General features: G+C 40.4%; 2 protein-coding genes across 2 annotated transcripts in view; one reads left to right on the plus strand and one right to left on the minus strand.

Moving 5' to 3' along the window:
* Positions 1-123: 123 nt before the first annotated feature.
* On the minus strand, positions 124-18,473 carry SERINC3 (serine incorporator 3). Its single transcript, XM_061631415.1, has 10 exons — positions 18,214-18,473; positions 13,265-13,426; positions 11,477-11,637; positions 10,489-10,568; positions 8,897-9,034; positions 8,205-8,374; positions 7,235-7,325; positions 4,937-5,117; positions 3,997-4,221; positions 124-941 (listed from the first exon to the last, which is right to left on the minus strand). Exons 1-10 carry the CDS (start codon positions 18,250-18,252, stop codon positions 803-805), a joined length of 1,386 nt encoding a protein of 461 aa, XP_061487399.1. The 5' UTR covers positions 18,253-18,473; the 3' UTR covers positions 124-802.
* Positions 18,474-18,667: 194 nt separating this feature from the next.
* The window catches only part of PKIG (cAMP-dependent protein kinase inhibitor gamma), an 82,193-nt gene continuing 81,271 nt past the window's right edge, over positions 18,668-19,589 (plus strand). The window contains exon 1 of the mRNA XM_061630299.1: positions 18,668-18,701. Coding sequence (XP_061486283.1) covers positions 18,685-18,701 — 17 coding nt within the window. The 5' untranslated portion in view covers positions 18,668-18,684. The remainder of the gene's footprint in view (positions 18,702-19,589) is intronic.

Genomic DNA, 19,589 nt, shown 5'->3' on the forward strand with positions numbered 1-19,589 from the left:
TTCCCTTTCCATGCTCTTAATCACCCCATTTCCAGACATGGGTTAACTTCCATGAATTGGGGTTTGAAAATCCAGGATCATTCAAACTACCCATGCAAGAGGAAAAACACACTGACGCAGTAATTTTAATCAAACATATTTATAGTGCAAATATTAAATGCCAAGATTCACAAAATGATGCACTGGCTTTTATCCACGTTGCTAATATTAGAAAAACAGCACTTCAACTTCTCTTAATATAATTTGGTTAAAGCATATAGGATACTTCATTTCAAATTAACTGGCAAATGCTAAAATTTAGAGGAACATCTGTTTTCTATAAAATTTGTCTTCTACAATCATCTAAAATTGCTAATTTGAACTTGCTACACTATATTAGCATGCTATTCTATTGATAAAAACAGACTACATATTAAAAGCACCCTTGGACATGTTTTCCTGAAGTGGAATGTACATCTGCAGTATGGCTTTCACTTCCATATACTGAAGCATTAGAACTTTAAAATATATTACTTTCAGCTCAATCAATCTTTCTTGCAACAGTTTGGTGTTCACACTACTGGTTTTTACAGCACTTCAAACAGCACAGCTGTGACTAATAGTAAAGCTAGCTTTGCTTTAAACATATCAAAATGTACAGTTTAAATCTTGCATCAAGCATTATACATATTAGCAGCTTTCTATTCATCGGTATATATTGCAGGAGAGATGGCTGGAGCCTTAGCTCCAAGAAGCAATACAGAACATTTGGCTTTCAACAGAAAGGAACTTCAGATTTCCATGCTTTCAGAGAAGTTGTCGTTTAATTGAAGTCCCGACTGGTAAGGACAAGAGGTGCCACTAAGGTCCAAAGGTAAAGGAGGAGGCAGACCCAGCTTGAAGAGATCTTCACCCAGACTGCTGGCCATTTGCTTGTCAGAGTCTTGGATTCAGCATCAGGGCTGTGGAATGAATAAATGTGGGGAAAAGGAATCAAGCCATATCTGAATAAGACTAAGGAACAGAAAACCTGCTTGTTTAGTTTTGCAAGAAACCACACATATAAAAATAAATGAGGTAATCTATATACACATACAAGTTGCTTATTTTGAGTTTGTTTATAAAACATGTCCTTTACCTATAGCTTGCATGCAAGCCAAAGAGGTATGCTTACACAAATCCAGTTCTTTACATAAGCTACATTCTGTTCTTCAACCTGTTATGGAAATATGTATAAATATATGCAGAGATACCCAGCGGTCTTTGATGCATGTGTGCCAGTGTGTGTATTTACCTTAGAAGCAGGCTTTTACCCTCAATTTAGATCACTGAGACTTAAGATTTAGTAAAATAAGAAAAGCTACTTTATACATAGTAGATAGGAAAGGCATACCTAGCTAATTAATTCTAACTAATTAATTAAGTTGGAGGTGCAATGCCCATAACTGAGGAGAGATAGCAAAGACAAAGATGTCTCCTCTGTCCTCAGATAGTCAAAGACGACGGAGGGGCAGATAAGCTTCCCTGAGCATATCAGTTTACAACACAAGGAAGTTAGGTAGAAAAGAGCACAGGTAAAAATAGGCAAGCCTAGCCAGCTGGGGGACCCTAACTCTATCTTCCTTCTGGAATCCAAACAAAAGAACCCAAATAGGAGTTGCTGTTGCCCCACTTCCAACTCCTCTTCTCCACGAGTGTTTGGTTCAGCCCACAAGGTTCATCCTGTCTCACAGCTTGTCGTATCTGACTTTGCCCAATGCCTTTGTCAGCATGTCTGCAGTTTCTTCTACTGGACAATACTCCACCTTGAGTAGTCCTCTGCGGTAGGTATCTCTAATGAAATGGTGCCTCACTTGCATGCATATTTTCAAAATATTCCACATGCAAAAGTCCATTTTTCAATTTTGCAGTACAACATACTTCTCCATTTAAAACTTAGCAAATGTTTTCATATAAATGCAGTTCACCTCTGAGCTCCATTATTTTAGTGGCACTTTTTAAATTATCTTTAAAAGATGGAACAAATAGGCAATTTTTCCAGTTCAGAGCCGGTCCTCTCTGGCACCCTCTGGCGTTTTGCAAAGTAGCTGCACCATCCCTATTCCTTGACAACAGAACACATCTCCTGATGCTGTAATTACATTCTGTGTATGGGAGCTTACCTTCTTAAACAAATTTGTATAATTTATTAAATGTGCAGCACAACCTGTGTCAATTAAAAATCTGGTTTTATAATCATCATTCTTTGCATCAGATACATGGTAACTGGAATGCTTCACTTTAGTCTGTCCATGTGTTTTTCCTTCAGCTTGCCTTTGTTTAAAATCAACTCTTTGTCCTGTCTCTCTTCTAAAACAATCTCTTTGAAGGTTTTTGCATTTGAAGCAACTCTTCCTTTGTGCCCTTCTGTGGCTTTGGGGGCATGACTCATCTCTCTATCCTGTGTCTTACAGAAAGTTAGGGTATGTGGTCATTACAATTCCAATTTATGCAAAAAAAATTTTTTTAATTTTTTTTTAAAAAGTTTTTTTAATACATACAATAACAAACACTAAATTCGTACATATAAGGTTTGTAAAGAGACAGGAAGAGTATCTCCTGAATCAAAAGTGTCTAAGTCTTACCCCCAGATTAAACCACTTAAGAAATGAAGTAGTCATCCTACTGAACCACAGAATGAGTTATGAACAAGGCCCAAAGCAACCAACGTTTCCTCCAGTTAGTACCATGGCAGGGAAGGAAATGTGCTATGCACTCCGTGACGCATTACTGAACTGACTTAAAGAGTAATTATATATAATCAGAGCTGGATTATTATAGCGGTTTGCAGAGAAAACACTACAAGTTGCATGTAAGGCACATATACTGGGGCAGGCAGAATGCCATTCCCTTTCATTCAAACTTCTTAATATGTGCAAGTCTATTCTACACTCAGGAATTCTAGAGATAGTGACAATTCCCTTAATTCCAACAACTTTTAAGGCTGGGAAATGAAGTTGTACCCCTAACACACACTGTTAAGATAGATACGAATTCAGAACAGTCTGCTAGCCATCTCTAACTATGGACAAGCCTCAGCTATACCACGTATCTTTCCTATTTTATAGAAGAAGTGCAATTTTGATATTCAGCTAACACCAGCATATTAAAGCATGCATCATGAGCTGGAAGCTTCTGCTTTAAGTTATAAACTCTGCTTTTAACTTTAATTTTAATTAATTTTAGGCAGGCTCTCCTCTTCCCCGCCCCACAGGAACACTAGTGATTCATTATAAATATGTTGCAAGGATTACAGAAAATCCATGCGAAGCTCTTTGAACATTTAAATCTGTCTAAGAAAGCTATTCCGTTGTTCCAAAAGGTCAGATACAGTTTTCCCTTGCATCTTTAAGCAAGACTGGGAAAAATGATGCGAAACCCCAGGGAGCTGCTGCCAGTCAGTGTACTCAATACTGAGCAATGTGGACCAATGATCCGACTATTTGTAAATGTATCCTGCTATTTCATTTAAAAACATCAAAGCAGTTTACAAGTTAAAAAAAACCTGTACAGTAAAAACCATTAAAAATACAGTAAAAACAGAGGTGAACTATTGTGAAAAGACATACTCTTAATTGCCTACATAAGTCTGGCAGAACAGAATGGTTTTCAGGAAGTGTTTAAAACTTAAAACAAAAGGTGCCTGCTGAATCTCTGCTGGTAGAGCATTCCAGGGAACTGGGCCAATGACACTGAATGCTCGATTTCCTGTTGATGTTAAATGAGCCTCACCAACTTGGGGGAAAACCAAAGTTGCTCCTGCAGATGTCAGTGATCAAGCTGTGATATAAGGGTTCAGGTTCAGGCGGTCCCTAACACTTGATATACGGCAGATTCCTAGGTTCCTATTTTTTTAAAAGTAACTAAAAATAGCACAATATTTATAGATGCCCACCATTTACACTAATGAGTCCAATGTACGACATGTTAGTGATAATACAAGAATATCTAATTAAATCTCCATGAGGATATACTCACCTATACCAATTAGTAAGAGTCATCATGATATACAGGGAGGCAAGAAACAGCATGAAGTGGAAAAAGGAGTAACTATACTGAACACCATCCTTTTCATTATCCAAGACCCGCTGAGTGTCTCCATCTTCTACATCTCCACCAGTACCTGGAGCATGATCCAGAATGACACTGTCACTTGCAGACAGGATCAGTTTGTTCACTTGACTGTTGTTAGAAGACCGGATACTGCAAAACAGTCCAAGGAAGGGGGTATTAAAAATTTCAAGTTAATTGAAAAAGGAAGTTGCCACTAAGCAGAAGGTTGTTTAAGCCTTACTATAAGTGTTCAACGCTATTTTAGTCTGCAAACACATGATGCAATTCTACCACTGATGTAAAGTATGCTGCTTGGAAAAGAGACTGCTGGAAACTATACAAGCTGCTTTGAGCTCTTAGAGGAAGAATGAATTACAGGTGTAACAAACACATAAAAAGCTCTTAGAACACAGGGGGAACCTGTGGCTCTCCAGATATGGCTGGACTACAATTCCTATATTTCTTGACCACTGGTCATGCTGGCTGGGACTGATAAGAGTTGGAATCCAACACCAACCAGAGGGCGCCAAGTTTCCCATCTCTTCCTTTTTACAGTTAGTGGAGATGGTAGCAAGGCCAAATGTGCATTGTCTTACCAGCCAAAATCAGTTGTATCTACAACATTAACATTTAATAGTGAATTGCCAGGCTTGGAAGAGTTAGAAATGCATGGAATTCAGTTACAGTTGAAGACCAGCTCAAATACAAATACCCTACTGCTCCAACAATTCTTCAGTCAAATGTACATAACTAAAAAAGTTTCCTTTGATTTAACACACAACGCTGCTACCTGTCTGATACACCTAAAAGTGGAATTTTCAAGAATTTGCTTGAAGTTTAGAAAGGACAAAAGGTCAAATCTTACCTGGAGTACAAGAGACAAAGTACAAAGATAATAAGCCCAACAATGCTCTGTGCATCCCACCACTGCAGTGGTTTTTGCGGTGCAGGTGTAGGAACAGGTCCAACAGTTGCATTCACTGGGATGGAAGTAGGTGCAGCTATTTGACTGATGATGTTCAAAAGACTTGGATTACAGATACGTTCTGAAAGTTAAATTCCAGAGACAACCATGCAAGCATGCTGTTTATTTTATTAGCTTTCAGGAGAGTTTCTAGTCGGGTAACATGTAGAGCAGGTGTGTAGCAACCTCCAGATGTTGTTGAACTGCAACTCCCCGTCATCCCTGACTACTGTCCATGCTTACTGGAGCTGACGGAACTTCTCCTTCATCAGCATCAGGAGAGCCAAAGATATAGAGCAGCAATTCCCAACGAGGACTGTAGGGGCCCCCTGGGGGGCGTTACAGCCTTTCAGGGGGGCGTTGGTGTGACTACAAACTTTAGGGGGGCATTTGGGTTCATTAGGGGGGCGTTGACATTTGGCGGTCTGATGCGACAGTTGAAGCATTTTTTGTCCCCAGTTAGAATGTATTTAATAGTCTCAATTCATGGAAATAACACTATAAATAGTGTGTGCTCTTTAGTAAAGAAATTCTGAATAGCAGCCAGTGTCATATCAAGGAATGGGGATATTAGCCACGCCCCGGCACTAGGTAATGTTCCAATGCTGTCTTGAGGGATATTCAAACCAATCACGAGAGAGTGTTTAATAAGCTGGGTGTAACTTTTCCAAGCCCCCACCCTTTCAGGATTGTAGCCAATAAGGGAAGCCAGGGTTGTGTTTTGTTGACCCAGGCAGTGCCTAGACGTCAGAAAACTCTGAGATTCTCAGTTTGAGTAAGTAAGAATATGGCTTACAGTTTTTTTCCTCTTGTGTGCAAGAGTCAGACCCTGGGGGCTGTTGAAGAGGGCAGTGCTTTGAAAACCTTTGCAATATGAAACTATTTAATCCAATACTTGCTTTCCATGTACCTGGAGTAAGCTCCATTGAACTCCATTAGGAATTATATCCCACCTGTTCTGAGCCTGTGGTTCTGAAACCCACTTTGCCAGACAGTCAACTCAATCTCTCTCTTTTAATCAGAACTATTTTATTAAACCAGAAAACACAAAAGGTACACAGAAACTTCAAAGAAAGTGTACAGTCTCTGGGGATGGTGAACTCTGGCAGAGAAATATCTTCTGAGAGAGAGATAGGTAAAAAGGACTGTTGTCCTCTGAGGCTACTAGGCCTTCACTGATGACTGAAACAAACTGAGGCGGGTTTTGGAGGGAAAACTAACTAACCAGTTAAAGAGAGGGGTGATGTCACCTGACAGGAAGTTACTGTAAGGCTAAGGGAGCACAGAGACAGACTTCTAGAGTTCCATAACTCTAAATGCCTTGTTTAGCACAACAGGAGTCACTCTATATACAATTCTAAACCCTGTGGAGGCAGCACACCACCCTTCCTCTCAGTAGGAGCCCAGAGCGGCAAACAAAAGCAGAAAAAACACTTTAAAAATCATAAAAACAGACTTTAAAACACTAGGCTCCTTTCTTCCTACAGAGGCCTTCTGGTGACTGGCCTAGCCTGAAGGCACTTAAACCCTTCTTGCCTAAAGCAAGTAGGCTAGATTGTTTGTGCAATATTTGCATAATTTTTGTTTGTGATGTTTACATGAACTTGTTTAATGAAACAATGCTGGTAAATTGAATGAGTTTGTTGTTAAGTAACACAGTGTATTCTATTGGTTCATACTGTGTGGACTTAATTAGTTTTTGCTTATGTTTTTAGGATTTGTGAAATAAGAAACAACTCCTATATCTGCAATCACTGAAAATACCTTTTATGCATTACTCATATTTTAAGGGAAGAATAGGAAACACTGGCATATACTTAATCTGCAGGGGGCGTTGGGCACAAAAAGATTTTGCAAAGGGGCGCTGGGTCGAAAAAGGTTGGGTAACACTGATACAGAGGATCTCTCTGGTTGCTGTGCTAAAGATACTCTACAAAAAATGGTCCTTCCAACATATCAGTTCAGATTCATTTCCCACCATGAACTCACAAGGAATATATTATTTCCAAATGTGAAGTAGACAGACAAAGCAACATTGTGTTGCTCTCATGCTTCACAAAACTGTGCATCACATGGAAGTCTACCTTGTTCCAATTCTCAATACATTCAAAGATTCAGTATATTTTTTCTTCCTTTGCAGCTGCCTCCACTACCATTATTGTTTCAAAGACAGCACTATCTGCACTTATGAAAGCTTACCAGGCTCATTGGACATGGCAGACCAAGTGAGGTACATAGTGTAGAGAGTAATAACAGAGGACTGGAGAAGACCAGAACGAGATTGGTATTCCTGTATAAGACAAGCAATTTTTATTACATATAACTGAATTTAATCTTAGCCATATAGATTGCTTGTTGGTTTAACTCCCGTTTAATGCTTAAACCTTGACTAGAAATCTTTCAGTTTTGCTACAACTTTAGGGTCATGTATAGAGGACAGTATCAAGCATTATTAGAGGCACAAGAACTACTTGAGGATTTTTTTTTTAAATGTAACAAAATACACATCAAGAACAAAAAGTAAAAAAAATAGCAAACACAGGATCTTCCACTGTCAAGGAAATAAGGTATAAGAGAGTAACTGAGGAGAAAGGAAATAATTTACTTGAGGATTTGATCAGCAATATTTCAATAGGGTCACTTTAGTCATGCCATCCCCCTACTCACATATATTGTTTACATTTTAGTACAGCCTTCTGAAGGTTCTTTCAAGATGCCCAAATCTAATTCTGTTTGCTTTGTCATTTCTTAGGCCCCACTTTGTCCCGGCAGTGCTGCTATCTAGCTAGTTGTGACAAGACTTTCTTCCCGTCTTCTTCCCCCATAGCACAAAACTTGTGCTGTAATGTTGCATCTCATTGCAGCCAACTTTATAACATTTTTATTAAACATTATACTGAACCACAGCTAGTTCAATAGCACTGAAACAGCAGATTGCATGTCCATCAAATCCTCCAGCAATATCAACAAGTGTCTTGTCAGTTATACATCTTTAGCAAATAAAATGGTTTATAGTCTGTTTCACTTCACCCACTCATCTACTCCTAAGTGTTTGCAAGAAAAAAACAAGTTTATCTAAAGAGATTAAAAGTCTAGTAGCATACAAGCCATAGTAAGCATAACCTGTCTGTAAATCCCATACAATAGCCCAATGCAGAATTCATCATACCTGGACTTTGGGAAGGATTGATGTGATCGACACAGCAATGCAGGCAATCATATTAAAGCTGATGAAAAACTTGTTCTCAGTACAGGCATCAGGTTTTGTGTAGAAGACATAGAACAGCACAATGGCAATAAATGACAGGATGTAGTTCAAGCTAGTACATGTCAGCAGAGCTAAAGAAAAAGAACAGTTTAATAAAATTTTCTGAACACCTATTAAGACTCAGTTTTAAGTGGGAAAAGATTACCCCTCTCGCCCAAGGGAAACACTCCCACTCTGCAAGGCTTGCATAACATTAAGCAACAGATGAGTTACAAAGCATATTCTTAGCTTATATGGCTTCATAACTTTTCAATAATAAGCCCATTTAAGCTTCCAGAGTGTTGTATAATCACACCACCATCTTAAGCATTCTCTCCAAAATGTAATAGAGGAGATTGAAGAAGAGCAGTTACAAGATTTGCACAGAGATAGGCAAGACACTGGCAAACCTGATATTCACGAGAGGTCCTTCATTCAGATTGTCACAACTTCTTACATGACATTTCTTGCTATAGATGTGCCACTTTAGCAATCTGAGCAGATGCTGCCCCATTTCTTTCAGTATGTATAAACTTGCTCTGTAAATACTTCCAATAAGTTTTATCCTAAACAGCTTCTTGCCTCTTGTTCATTTTTTGCTAAATGGCACTTACCAGTATACCAACATCTGGAGTTTCCTTCTTCCATTCGTTCAACCCAGGATTCATTCCAGGAATGAGCAAAGTCTACAAGCAGCACAAGCTGGATCAGAATGAAGCAGAAGGCACCGGCGGTGCCAATAGCAAATAATGCTGGAAAGAAAGGCAGAGGGATTATAATCAGCCTCTAGTATTTGACAGCCTCCGGTTGAATATATTTAAAGAGAGCATAAAAGTTAGATTCTTTATTTGCAAACTAAAGTGAGTGGATGTATATGTATGCTCTTTACACACCTGAATTCTTTTGCATTTAAAAAAATGGCTCTTTATAAACTTCTGGTTTTTTAAAAAACAAAACTTTGGGAGAATAACTTTGGAACACTTATGGCCCACAGGAATCCTTTAAGCTGCTTTTTGAATGGTGGGGGTGGGAGGGGAAGAGAAGAGTTCAAAAAACAATGTATGGGGTGAAGGTTTTGCAAAAAAGTGCAGGTGCACAGAGCATCAGTGTTTCAAATCATAGATCTAATTTGCAAATTAGAAACTCTGGGCAAATTCATTTTAGATTCCCAAAGATAAACATGTTTCAACATATGTTCAACTCTGACTGTAAGAGAGCTCCACTGAAACACATTGTTTACACTTACGTTATACCAGCTTGTGAAGTGACAACACTATTTTATACACCTAAGACAGCATCCCTAACTGCAGTTACCTCCAATGATCACATAAATATGAAAGACAGCTTTAAGAATGGAAGACCTTAACAGAGTTAGCCATGTTGAGCTTTAGCCAATAAGAGAAAATATTCAAGCCTGTGGCACTTTCCAAAGGTCTGAACTGAAGGATCAAAGACCGAAGACAGCCTACACAAGAGGAACATGGAGAATGTGTAGGAGTGCCATGTGTTTCCTTTTAACACAAATTTTTCATGGAACATTTTATGTTCAGTCACTCAAAAAAAAAGCAGGGGAGAGGAGAAATAATACCTCTCTCCCCCATTCCGTCATGACTGAGAGCCAATTTGAACCTAGACTTCTCTAGTCCTAGACTGATACTTAACTCTTGCTAACCTGTGGCTCTCCAAGTTTTGTTGGATTCCAGCTCCCATCAGTCCCAGCCAGCACAGCCAAAGGACAGGGATGACGGCAGCTGTAGTCTAGCAACATTTGAGAGATCACAACTCCTGCTCTAACTGCACTGCAATGGATCTCTTAGGGTGGAAGAATGTTACTGTGCAGCAAATAGCTTACAAACTCACTCATAGGTGGGGGAGGGAAGAAGAAAAGGAGTGGTCATCTGTAGCATACAAGCACATGCCAAAACCATTTTGCCCTTACGCTTCTTCTGCTTCTCCTGACCACACAAATGCATTCAAAATGCAGTACTGGAAAGCCATGCCGAAATTGACCTCGCTATCTGGCTAGATCCTACAGATTACCAGGCTCTTGCTATGGCTGTATAATGACTTTATAAGCCACAAGCTCATATGAACTTACTATTAGTAAATGTTTCTTTGAATGTCAGTTGATTCCCCCCAGAACAAAGCATGGTGATCATCATTACAATTCAAAAATGATTATATTTCCTTTTCCATGAACACTAACCTGTTGTGAAAGGCCCTTCTGGAATGTAAAATGCTCCAACCATGATTCCAACAATTGCAGCGATTTTGAAGAACCAAAACCTGATTTAAAAAACAACAGCACACTGAACAGCACAACTTTGCTTTCAACAAATCCTCCTAGGCTATCAAAGCTAGCTACCTTTAAGGAGTGTATCTAATAATTATAGGTGGAAACTTATATCACATTAATAGTTCCTTGGGTTGCAATCCTAAACCCATCGACCCAAAAGTAAGCCTCATATCTACTTCTGAAGAGATACAGGCAAGCTTGTGTTTTTAAGAGATATTTTTCTCATTTCTGTCTGCTGGTGGAGAATCCTTCCGAGGTATCTAAACTTAAGAGTGAGGGCATGGACCCAGATCCTCCAAAGAAAAGAGAGGCATAGGCACACAGGAGAAAGGGGAAGCACCTAGTACCTGAGGACTGAGGAGCCCAAAGGGGAAGCATGAGGGTAACACCTCAAAAGCAAGCCCCACAAGAATTGCCTACTGAGCACTGGGCATCTGGTGGCAACAAAGTCCCCAAACTGCTAGAATGTCTTTGCTGGACTTCGCTATTAGTCTACAAGTATTTTTTTTAAAAGCTGAAGTTAGTAGTTATACTTCTATTTCACCTCACGGGGGCAATATCTTCCCAAAAGATTATATTCACATGTTCACTTCCTATACTTACTGGTTTTATGCTGGAGGCAGAGTAAAATGAAAATGGACTGCCTTCAAGTTGATCCCGACTTATGGCGACCCTATGAACGCGGTTTTCATGGTAAGCGGTATTCAGAGGGGGTTTTACCATTGCCTTCCTCTGAGGCTGAGAGGCAGTGACTGGCCCAAGGTCACCCAGTGAGCTTCACGGCTGTGTGGGGATTCGAACCCTGGTCTCCCAGGCTGTAATCCAACACTCCAACCACTATACCACACTGGCTCTCTAGGCACAGTAAAGAGATAACCAATTTCCATTTCCTACGTACCCATTATGCACAGAAGCCCTTGGATCTTTACTTGATTTCACTTGTATCGTAAACAGTGCAAAGAGACAGAAAAACACCGCCATGGCAAAACTGATTCGGTAGACTGCTCTGTATCCAACCAAAGCTTCACAGTCAACAAAGCCATCACAAAATCTAGGCACCTGAAAGATCAATAAATCCAATGGCTTTGGTCAGATGCATAGGGATTACACACCACAGGCATTGCTTCAAGTCCCATTGTTGGAGCTACAATCCACAACCCATTTCTTTTATAGTGGTCCCATCAAAATCTACAGCACTGCTGCAGATTAAGCATGTTACGGGCTTGCTACCAAGGTGAGCATCTGGCTGGAAGACTAACAGAAGCCTAAAATAAACTGCTGCACAGTCAAGTTCAGACAGTATGAAAGAGCAAAACTAAGCATGACAGGGCAACCCCATTTGTTAATTCATGTGCCTGACCTGTTCATGTACAAAGTAGGAGGCAGGAATAGGGTGTCTGCCTTTATCATCAAAAAAAAGTGTGCAGGTGAAGGTATGATGAATAAATTCTCCCCGATACATTTTGGGTATCTAAGCCAGGCTCAGTGAAGGCAGAGGAGGATTCAACCACATATCTACTTTGGCCTTAGTGTGCATCCTAGAAGAGGCACCCAATCTGCAGGCCCATAGTGCTTAAATCTTTGACGTTTCTAGTAATACAGGCTTGCCACGTAAGTTGGCACAACCAACTAAAAGCAAAGTTATTCGGCACATAACAGTAGTTTCGTTTTTTGTCTACTTTTGCCTAATTTCCAGGTTGTTGTTATTTGCTAGCTTTGGCTAGGGAGAACTGACCCAAGCTAGAGAATTCCTACCTTGTGGCTAACCAGCTAAATAAAGTACTGCCTCCAGCTGCAATTTGGGACATCTTTTGCCTCAACATCACACAGTGGAAATTCACAGCTAAATTGATTGCTCAGGCTGGGGTTGGCAACTCCTTCAACACCAAGGATCACAGTGCAAATATCAGGATCTCAAGTTTTGCATAATTAGCAGCACACACTTTTGTATACAAACAATTTTCATGAATGGGGGTGGGGGTTGCCTGGGCACATTCAGTGAGCAAAGTATGCATTTTTGCGATTTCTACCCTAACCAAAATTGTTAAGATTTCTCCCATGTCAAGCAGACTTAGAAGTCACAATACAAAAAATGCACCCTTTTTACTGAACTTCCAGTGTATGCTTCCATTACTTTTTAAGCCATCTTTCCATATTCAATAGGATCTCAAATGTCACTGAAAAATGAAATCGGGGGATCTCTTTGCACTGCCAAGTGGGTAGCTCACTTTATAGCATTTAGGGGCTGCATAAAGCCCACAAGCTACATCTGACCCATTCCTGTTATGGTAGGTAGCCTACAGGTTTCATGATGCAGTGACATAACACACATTGAACACAATGAAGTAGGTACACTCCTAGCAGGAAAAGATTGCTCTTGCAGCAAACTAGAGAATCCTGGTGAAAAATCTTCTGAAGAGAGGTCATATAAGTGACTGAGACTCAGCAATTTTTTTAACTAAAGATCTTCAGCTTACAATTGGAATGTTCCTCTTTGATATTAGCCTAGACAGGACACTAGACTATAAGCCCAGTGAAACAAACCATTTGTCTCTACCTTCTTACAGCTAGAATCTAATGGAAACACCATCATCTTGTCTTCAGTCTCTGTTGCATGCCATCTGTTGAGTAGGCAAATCTGTGCCCACTGACATGTTACATACAGGATCACAAAACTTCTCAGTACCTTTTTCAGCTGTTTTTCCATTCCTGGTGCCAGCATGATACATGCAACAAGAGTACTCAGTAGAAGCAGGAAGGCAAAAATAAGCCGAGTAACTGTAGAATTCTTGCTGTTGGGACAACAGCGACACAGCAAACATGATGCACCACTGCACAGGCATGGAATCTGCAGAATGGAAATGAGGATATTTTATCTGAAGAGTTAACTCTTACATACAAAGTACACACTGTATACAGAGCCCCATGAATCCATCATCACTGCCTCAAAACAAGCTTAGTTTCCGTTTTTTTAAAAAAGATAAAGATGTATGGCACTATGTCCAACTTGTGCACATAAAAGAATCATAAACACAGTATGTTCCTTCCTGGCTGACAGATATTCAAAACGGATTGTGCTCTTTGTGTACTGATCAATCATTCTCTAACTTTAACTTGGAGAAACGTTGTAAAGATCTACCATCTTAGATTACAAAACGGCTTTAAAAATCACTCAAACCATAGCTATATTAGAACAGAAAGCTCTGCCCTAGAGATGGGGAACCTGTGGCCCTCCAGATATTGTTTGACTCCCATCAGTCCCAGCCAGTGTAGCCAATTGTCAGGGCTGACAGGAGCTGGAATCCAATAACAATGGAGGGCTGCAGGCTCCTCAGCTGTGCACTACACTACCAAGTGTAAAACAGAACCAATTCTCTTTTCCCAGTATTGCAGTTTACTTTTAACTATTTTTTGCACGCTATCTGTAAAATGTCTGCATTAAGAAGGCAAAGGAATTTACTAAGAATTTTTTTCACACCCCTTTTCAATGTCTTTATAACCCATTCTGTGAACATGTTTGTGCCTGAGTATTGTTCTCACTGGAAACAGTCATTGATTTCCTGAGCCCAGACATGGTTAGTTTGTGCATGAAATGTATGTGTGCATTTACAAATATAACCTAGGCCACAGAAAATCCTAGAGACATTTTAGACAAGTATCAAGGTTAGAAGAGCAGCCTGATATACATGACATGCACAAAATAAATTCCTACAGCCAAATATACTTTAGTTGCTTTTTTAAAGCTCAAGGATCGGTTTGGATGTGACTGAAAATCATGGTTTGGCAGTCTTGGGACTTGCATATTTTTACCCACCTCTGGCAAGGCACAAGATCAGCAGCATCAGATTCAAGTTTTAAATTAAGCACAGCTCCCCAAACATATCAGGGAACTGTAGCTTGATAAACAAGCAAAAGCTTTTGATCTCCTCATGCACATGAGAAAAGGGAGGGGCATATGCAATCTGAAGGTTGTTACAGCTCCTGCATGTAGTGAGAAACCATGTTTTTCCATTGCACCTGAACTGTCTGCCAAGAGACTGCATAATTTATTTTAAAAAATTGTAGCCCATCTGATGAACTCAAGGCAGCTAACAAGGCAGAAACAGCAAACATTAATTACAATATACATTTCACCCACAACTGCTAAAAATAATCATAAAACCCAAATATTAACAAAGTTAACCAACAATAACCATTTCAGCAGTCAAAATAAAAAAAACATTAAGCAAAAATAAACCAAATGGGTATTCAACCAAAAGCTTTTTTTTAATGAATAGCCATGTTCTTGACAGCCTTCTAAAACAGTATGTTGGGGACTTGCAGATCTCAGCTGGCAGTGCATTCCACAGGATAGAAAGAAAAGGCCTACATCTAACAGCTGCTTGCCATGCTTCACAGGGTCAAGAGATCTGGAGTAACATCTCAGATGACAAACACAGTAGTCAGGGAGAAACATATGGAGGAAGGTGGCCATTAAGATAGTACGGTTTCAAGCCATTTAGGGCTTTAAAGGTTAATACCAACACTTTCCACTGAGCCTGGTAAAAACTGGCAACTAGTGCATCAAACAAAGCAAGTGTAATATGGTCGAAATGCTTGGCTTTAGTCAGCACAGGATTTTGCACCAGCTGCAATTACTGAACACTTTTCAAGGACAGTTCCACACAGAGTGCTTTCCACCTGGAGGTTTCTAGGCCATGAATGACCATACCAAGGGTCCAACTTGGTCAGGGAGGGTTGTAGGTGGTGAACCAGACGAAGCTGGAAAATGGTGCCACTTGCTACTGACACCACCTGCACACCAGATCAAAAAGGGGGGGAAATTGAAATATACTGGTATATTCTATAACACATCAAGGTGGGAAGTGACTCTGGGAATTCACAAGAACATAAAGAAAACCCAAACTTGTTCATCCATAGACAAGCATTACAAAGACTCGTGGTCAAGAAAAGAGCAGTCTTTCGTCTGGCAGCCTTTTTGAATGATTTTAAAAGTGAAAAACAACCAATGTTAGTTCCTATTTAGTTTTTTTGTTATAGTTTTTTTATGCTGCAACATGCTGGTTTTTTAATGTATATTTTATAGTTATCTGCTCCAGAATTGCCATTTACAATTAAGATCAGGACAGAAATAAGTTAAATAAACAGGGAATGCAGTACTGTACCCTAAAGTACAAAAACCTTGGCATGGCTGAATGACCCAAATGCAAAGGCATATTGCAAACAGATATAGCCACTCTTAGCAGGAAGCAGTCTGGAAACTGGCAAAGCCAAACCAGCAAACCATACAGATACACAATAGGCAACCACCTCAATAGATGAGTGCTGTGGTCTTCCAAGAGTGTGTAAGAAATAAGTCACTTATTTCTAGTGACATATTAACAGTTCTCTCTTGACACATTGGCACACCCTAACAGACTGTTTGGAAATTACTATAGTGGACCCTGTAGAACTGCTGTAGTGTATGTTTGTTGTTAGTTTGTACATGCCCCGAACTTCATGTCCATGCGCGCACACACAAACCAGGGAACACAATACTTTAATTACTGTGATTGGTGTGTTTTAGACATTGTAAACTGCTCTGTGAGACTACTGTTCTGAACAGCAATAAAAGTCTTTTAAGTAAATAAAATACCTTACGCATATGCACACAGTCTCTCTTGACAACTCCAAACTCCCAAAATAGAAAATGAAGAAGTGGCAAATCACAGAGGAAAAAATAGGGTAGCACACTTTGAAACCACTCAGAGTTCATGAAAATGTTTAAGAGTATCTTCATACCTCTTTTTCTGCTGTTTCAAGTGTGTGAAACTGCTCTGCGGCCATCATTTCAGTGTATAATGAAATATCCAACAACTTGGTGTAATAAAGTCATTCTGGATGCACTTCAGAGGGAGCTCGGTTAAAAAATGGGTGGAAGTACATTCTAGTGGACACACTGAACAAGCCACTGACGCCATGTTAAAAGTATTAACGTTAAATCCCATGCCCATTCTGAAGACCAGAATTATGAAAGCACCCTTTGTTCTATTAACCATGATGACAGCTCTCCCTTATTTAAATAAAGGCTGCCTCTTTTTATCTCTTAATTTGAATTAGGCTTGCTTGCTCTAAATGCCTCAGAGCCACTGAAGATGAACACACGTCTTGTATACAGATATTGTGCTTGTAGATATTAGTTTTAAAAATATAATTTTTAAAGAAGTTAGAATGATCTACTAAACCCACTGAGAACAGCCAAATGGGTTAGAGCAAGAGGGTTGCGAGAAAATGACTGTCACCTAAGACTGGATTTGTAATACTTGCTTACAAAGACAGACATCACGGATAAACTTGAACAGTCAATGTGCTGAGAAGGCTATGACTCAGCAACCCTTTCCTGGCTGAGGCACCAACATAATTCTTAAAGATGAAATCACAGGCCCTGGGTAGGGAAAGACTCTCCTCTCTTGCCATAAACAAAAACAGTGGGCAAAAATGAAAAACCACAACCCACAAAATGCTGTGTTTAGGACTACAACCACATCCAGCTCTCTCTCTATATATATAGTATGCTAGCAACTGATGAAGGTGGAGCAATAAAAATCTGTTTTGTTAATCACAATTATGTGTGTGTATTTATTTATATGTATATATACATAAACAGCAACGAGAAATATAGCAAAAAATAATAACAGAGTAACACTACTTTGTGAATAAGAACGTAGTAGGTCACTGTAATCTGTGATTTTTATAATAGGGCAGTGAGGGGGCCTACTAGTTTCTCACACAAAAAACCACACACTTAAGAGTCCCTTCTCAGCAGCCTAACCTAAGGATCGTAATGATGATGATGGTGCTGGAAAAAAAAGTTATTTATCTTCAAATTTAACCTAAAAGCAAAATGTGCGTTTGATCTACAATGCAGAACAAAAAAACGTTCTTCAAGCAGTCCACCGAGATCCCACCAATTTTCAAGTGTTCCACAAAAGAAAAGTTTAAGAACTGCTCCTAGATCACAAGGGTGAAAATTAGAATACCTAATTGTTTCTATTTTGATGTTAACCTGTTATTTTTTTTATTTAAGTTCCTCTTATTATCTCCACAGTATGTAATAATGCAAAAGCTTTATGACAAGATTACTGATCAAAGATAATACTAAGGAGAAAAACAATGAAAATTATTAATTATGCAAACGTAACTGCTTTGCTGGGTCAGACTAATAGGACAACACTAACGCAAGTCTATTCAGAAGCAAGTCCCACTAAGTTTTAGTGGGGTTTAGTCTCAGGTAAAATGGATATAGGATTGTTGCCTAAAGATCGACTTTACCCAGCAGTCATCAGACGGATGCCCTTACGAAGCCTAAGAATTGGGCACAAGAACATATTCTGTTGCTTGCCCTAAGATCTGACGTTTAGAGGTCTACTACCCCTGGGCATGGAGGCTTCATTTAGAACCACAGAGTTGGGAGGCACCTCCAAAGGCTTATCTAGTCCAACCCCCTGCCGATACTGTTGAGAAAATAATCCTCCAGGGGAAACAACAGAAATTCACTCCCGCTGGATGTCGGCGCCAGGGCAACTACGGGGCCTATTTCTCAAACCGGAAACCGCAGTCTGGGTGGGCCTATTCAGACCTTCCCCCGGTACTCACCCAGCTGGCCAGAGAACAGACGCCCAGCACTGCCCCCATGGCGGTAGCGCAGCCCCTCCGCTCTCAGCTTCTCCCGCGGACCCGCTTCCGTCTCCCCTAGCTCCCACCCCTCCAGGCCTGGCGCCGCCGCAGCTGCTTCGGCTGTTGTTGCCTCTGTTGTTGTCACCGCCCTTCAGCGCCGCGCTGATTGGCCGCGCACTACAGGCAACCAAGGCCGATCATCGGGGAGGGGTGGGGTCTGATGAGCCGACCAATGCAGGAGCGTGAGCAAGGCTGCCGCAAGGCCGGAAAAGAAAACAATAGAGGATGGTGCGGTACATTTCTGTCGGACTGTTGGTGATGTAATAACTCTGAAAGGCGCTGATTGGATTAGAGGCATTTTAAGGGACGGGTGCTGTTGTCAGGGGTTGGCTTATTAGGGAACTCTGTGTGTTCGAGGGGGAGTGATGGAGAAGGAGAGGTGTACCTGTGATGTTCTTGCTTGTAGGGTAAATATAGTAAGTGCTGTTTATATAGAAGACATATGGTAAGAGGAGTGAAAGAGGAGGAGGGAGTACATGAGCAGTAGAATGCTGGATGATTGGCTGAACGTTTGAATGGCTGGGAGTATAAATGGAAGAATGACAGTTGAATCAAGGTGGATGTTAGTAGGGTGGAGAAGAAGGTGTTTGGTGGTGGATGTTGGGAGTGTGGAGAAAGAGGTGTTTGAGGGTGGAGGTCAGGAGTGTGGAGAAAGAGGGTTAGAGTTCTGATTAATAATAAGTCAAGTACGAAACAGGAATAGATGAAACCATACGCTTGTGAAACATTCTAAAACTAATCTTGTTATTTCTGATATTTAATAAATACTTATTTGGTTTACCAAAGGCCTGATCCTTGGCTGGGGGATATACATACCAGAAGGGAGGGCAAGGTAATTACCAAGGCTGAACAGAAACAGTATCTAATGGTGGCAGCGGTGAAGGGAGGAATAATAACAATTCAAGTATCCAGAGCAACCCGGAGTTGTATGCGTTATCTATAAAGATACAAGGGGGTTGGGAACAGCATAAGCACGCAGTCACAAAAGTAACCAGCTAGAGAGAGACTCAGGCAAAGTCTCTGGAAGTATTGGTTATAGGATGTGACTGGTGGTGCTGCCTAGCAGGGGGATCTAGTGAGATCTGTGCTAGAGCGGAGTGAGAAACCATATAAAGGACGGTCCGGACTGGTGGTATCCCTGGTGGTGCCTAGTGAAAGGCAGTAGCCACAAGCAGGTGGGAACCTGACAGGGAGAACCAGGGAAGGGTGTCACATGTGGTGGCTGTAGCGGTGGGATACGAACAATAGAGAGTCCCTAGAAGTGGTGTGGCAAAAAGAAATAACAAATAAAGATT

This window comes from Rhineura floridana, chromosome 6 (assembly GCF_030035675.1).
Source record: "Rhineura floridana isolate rRhiFlo1 chromosome 6, rRhiFlo1.hap2, whole genome shotgun sequence".
NCBI lineage: Eukaryota > Metazoa > Chordata > Lepidosauria > Squamata > Rhineuridae > Rhineura > Rhineura floridana.

What these genes read in the sequence shown, in the direction of transcription:
- SERINC3 (XM_061631415.1), bottom strand. Translation starts at nt 18,252, where the DNA reads ATGGGGGCAGTGCTGGGCGTCTGTTCTCTGGCCAGCTGG. An exon ending in AGGGCTTCTGTGCATAATGG is followed by an intron (nt 10,569 to 11,476) that starts GTACGTAGGAAA and finishes TTTTTAAATCAG; the next exon opens with GTTTTGGTTCTTCAAAATCG. An exon ending in TGCCATGTCCAATGAGCCTG is followed by an intron (nt 5,118 to 7,234) that starts GTAAGCTTTCAT and finishes TTTAACTTTCAG; the next exon opens with AACGTATCTGTAATCCAAGT.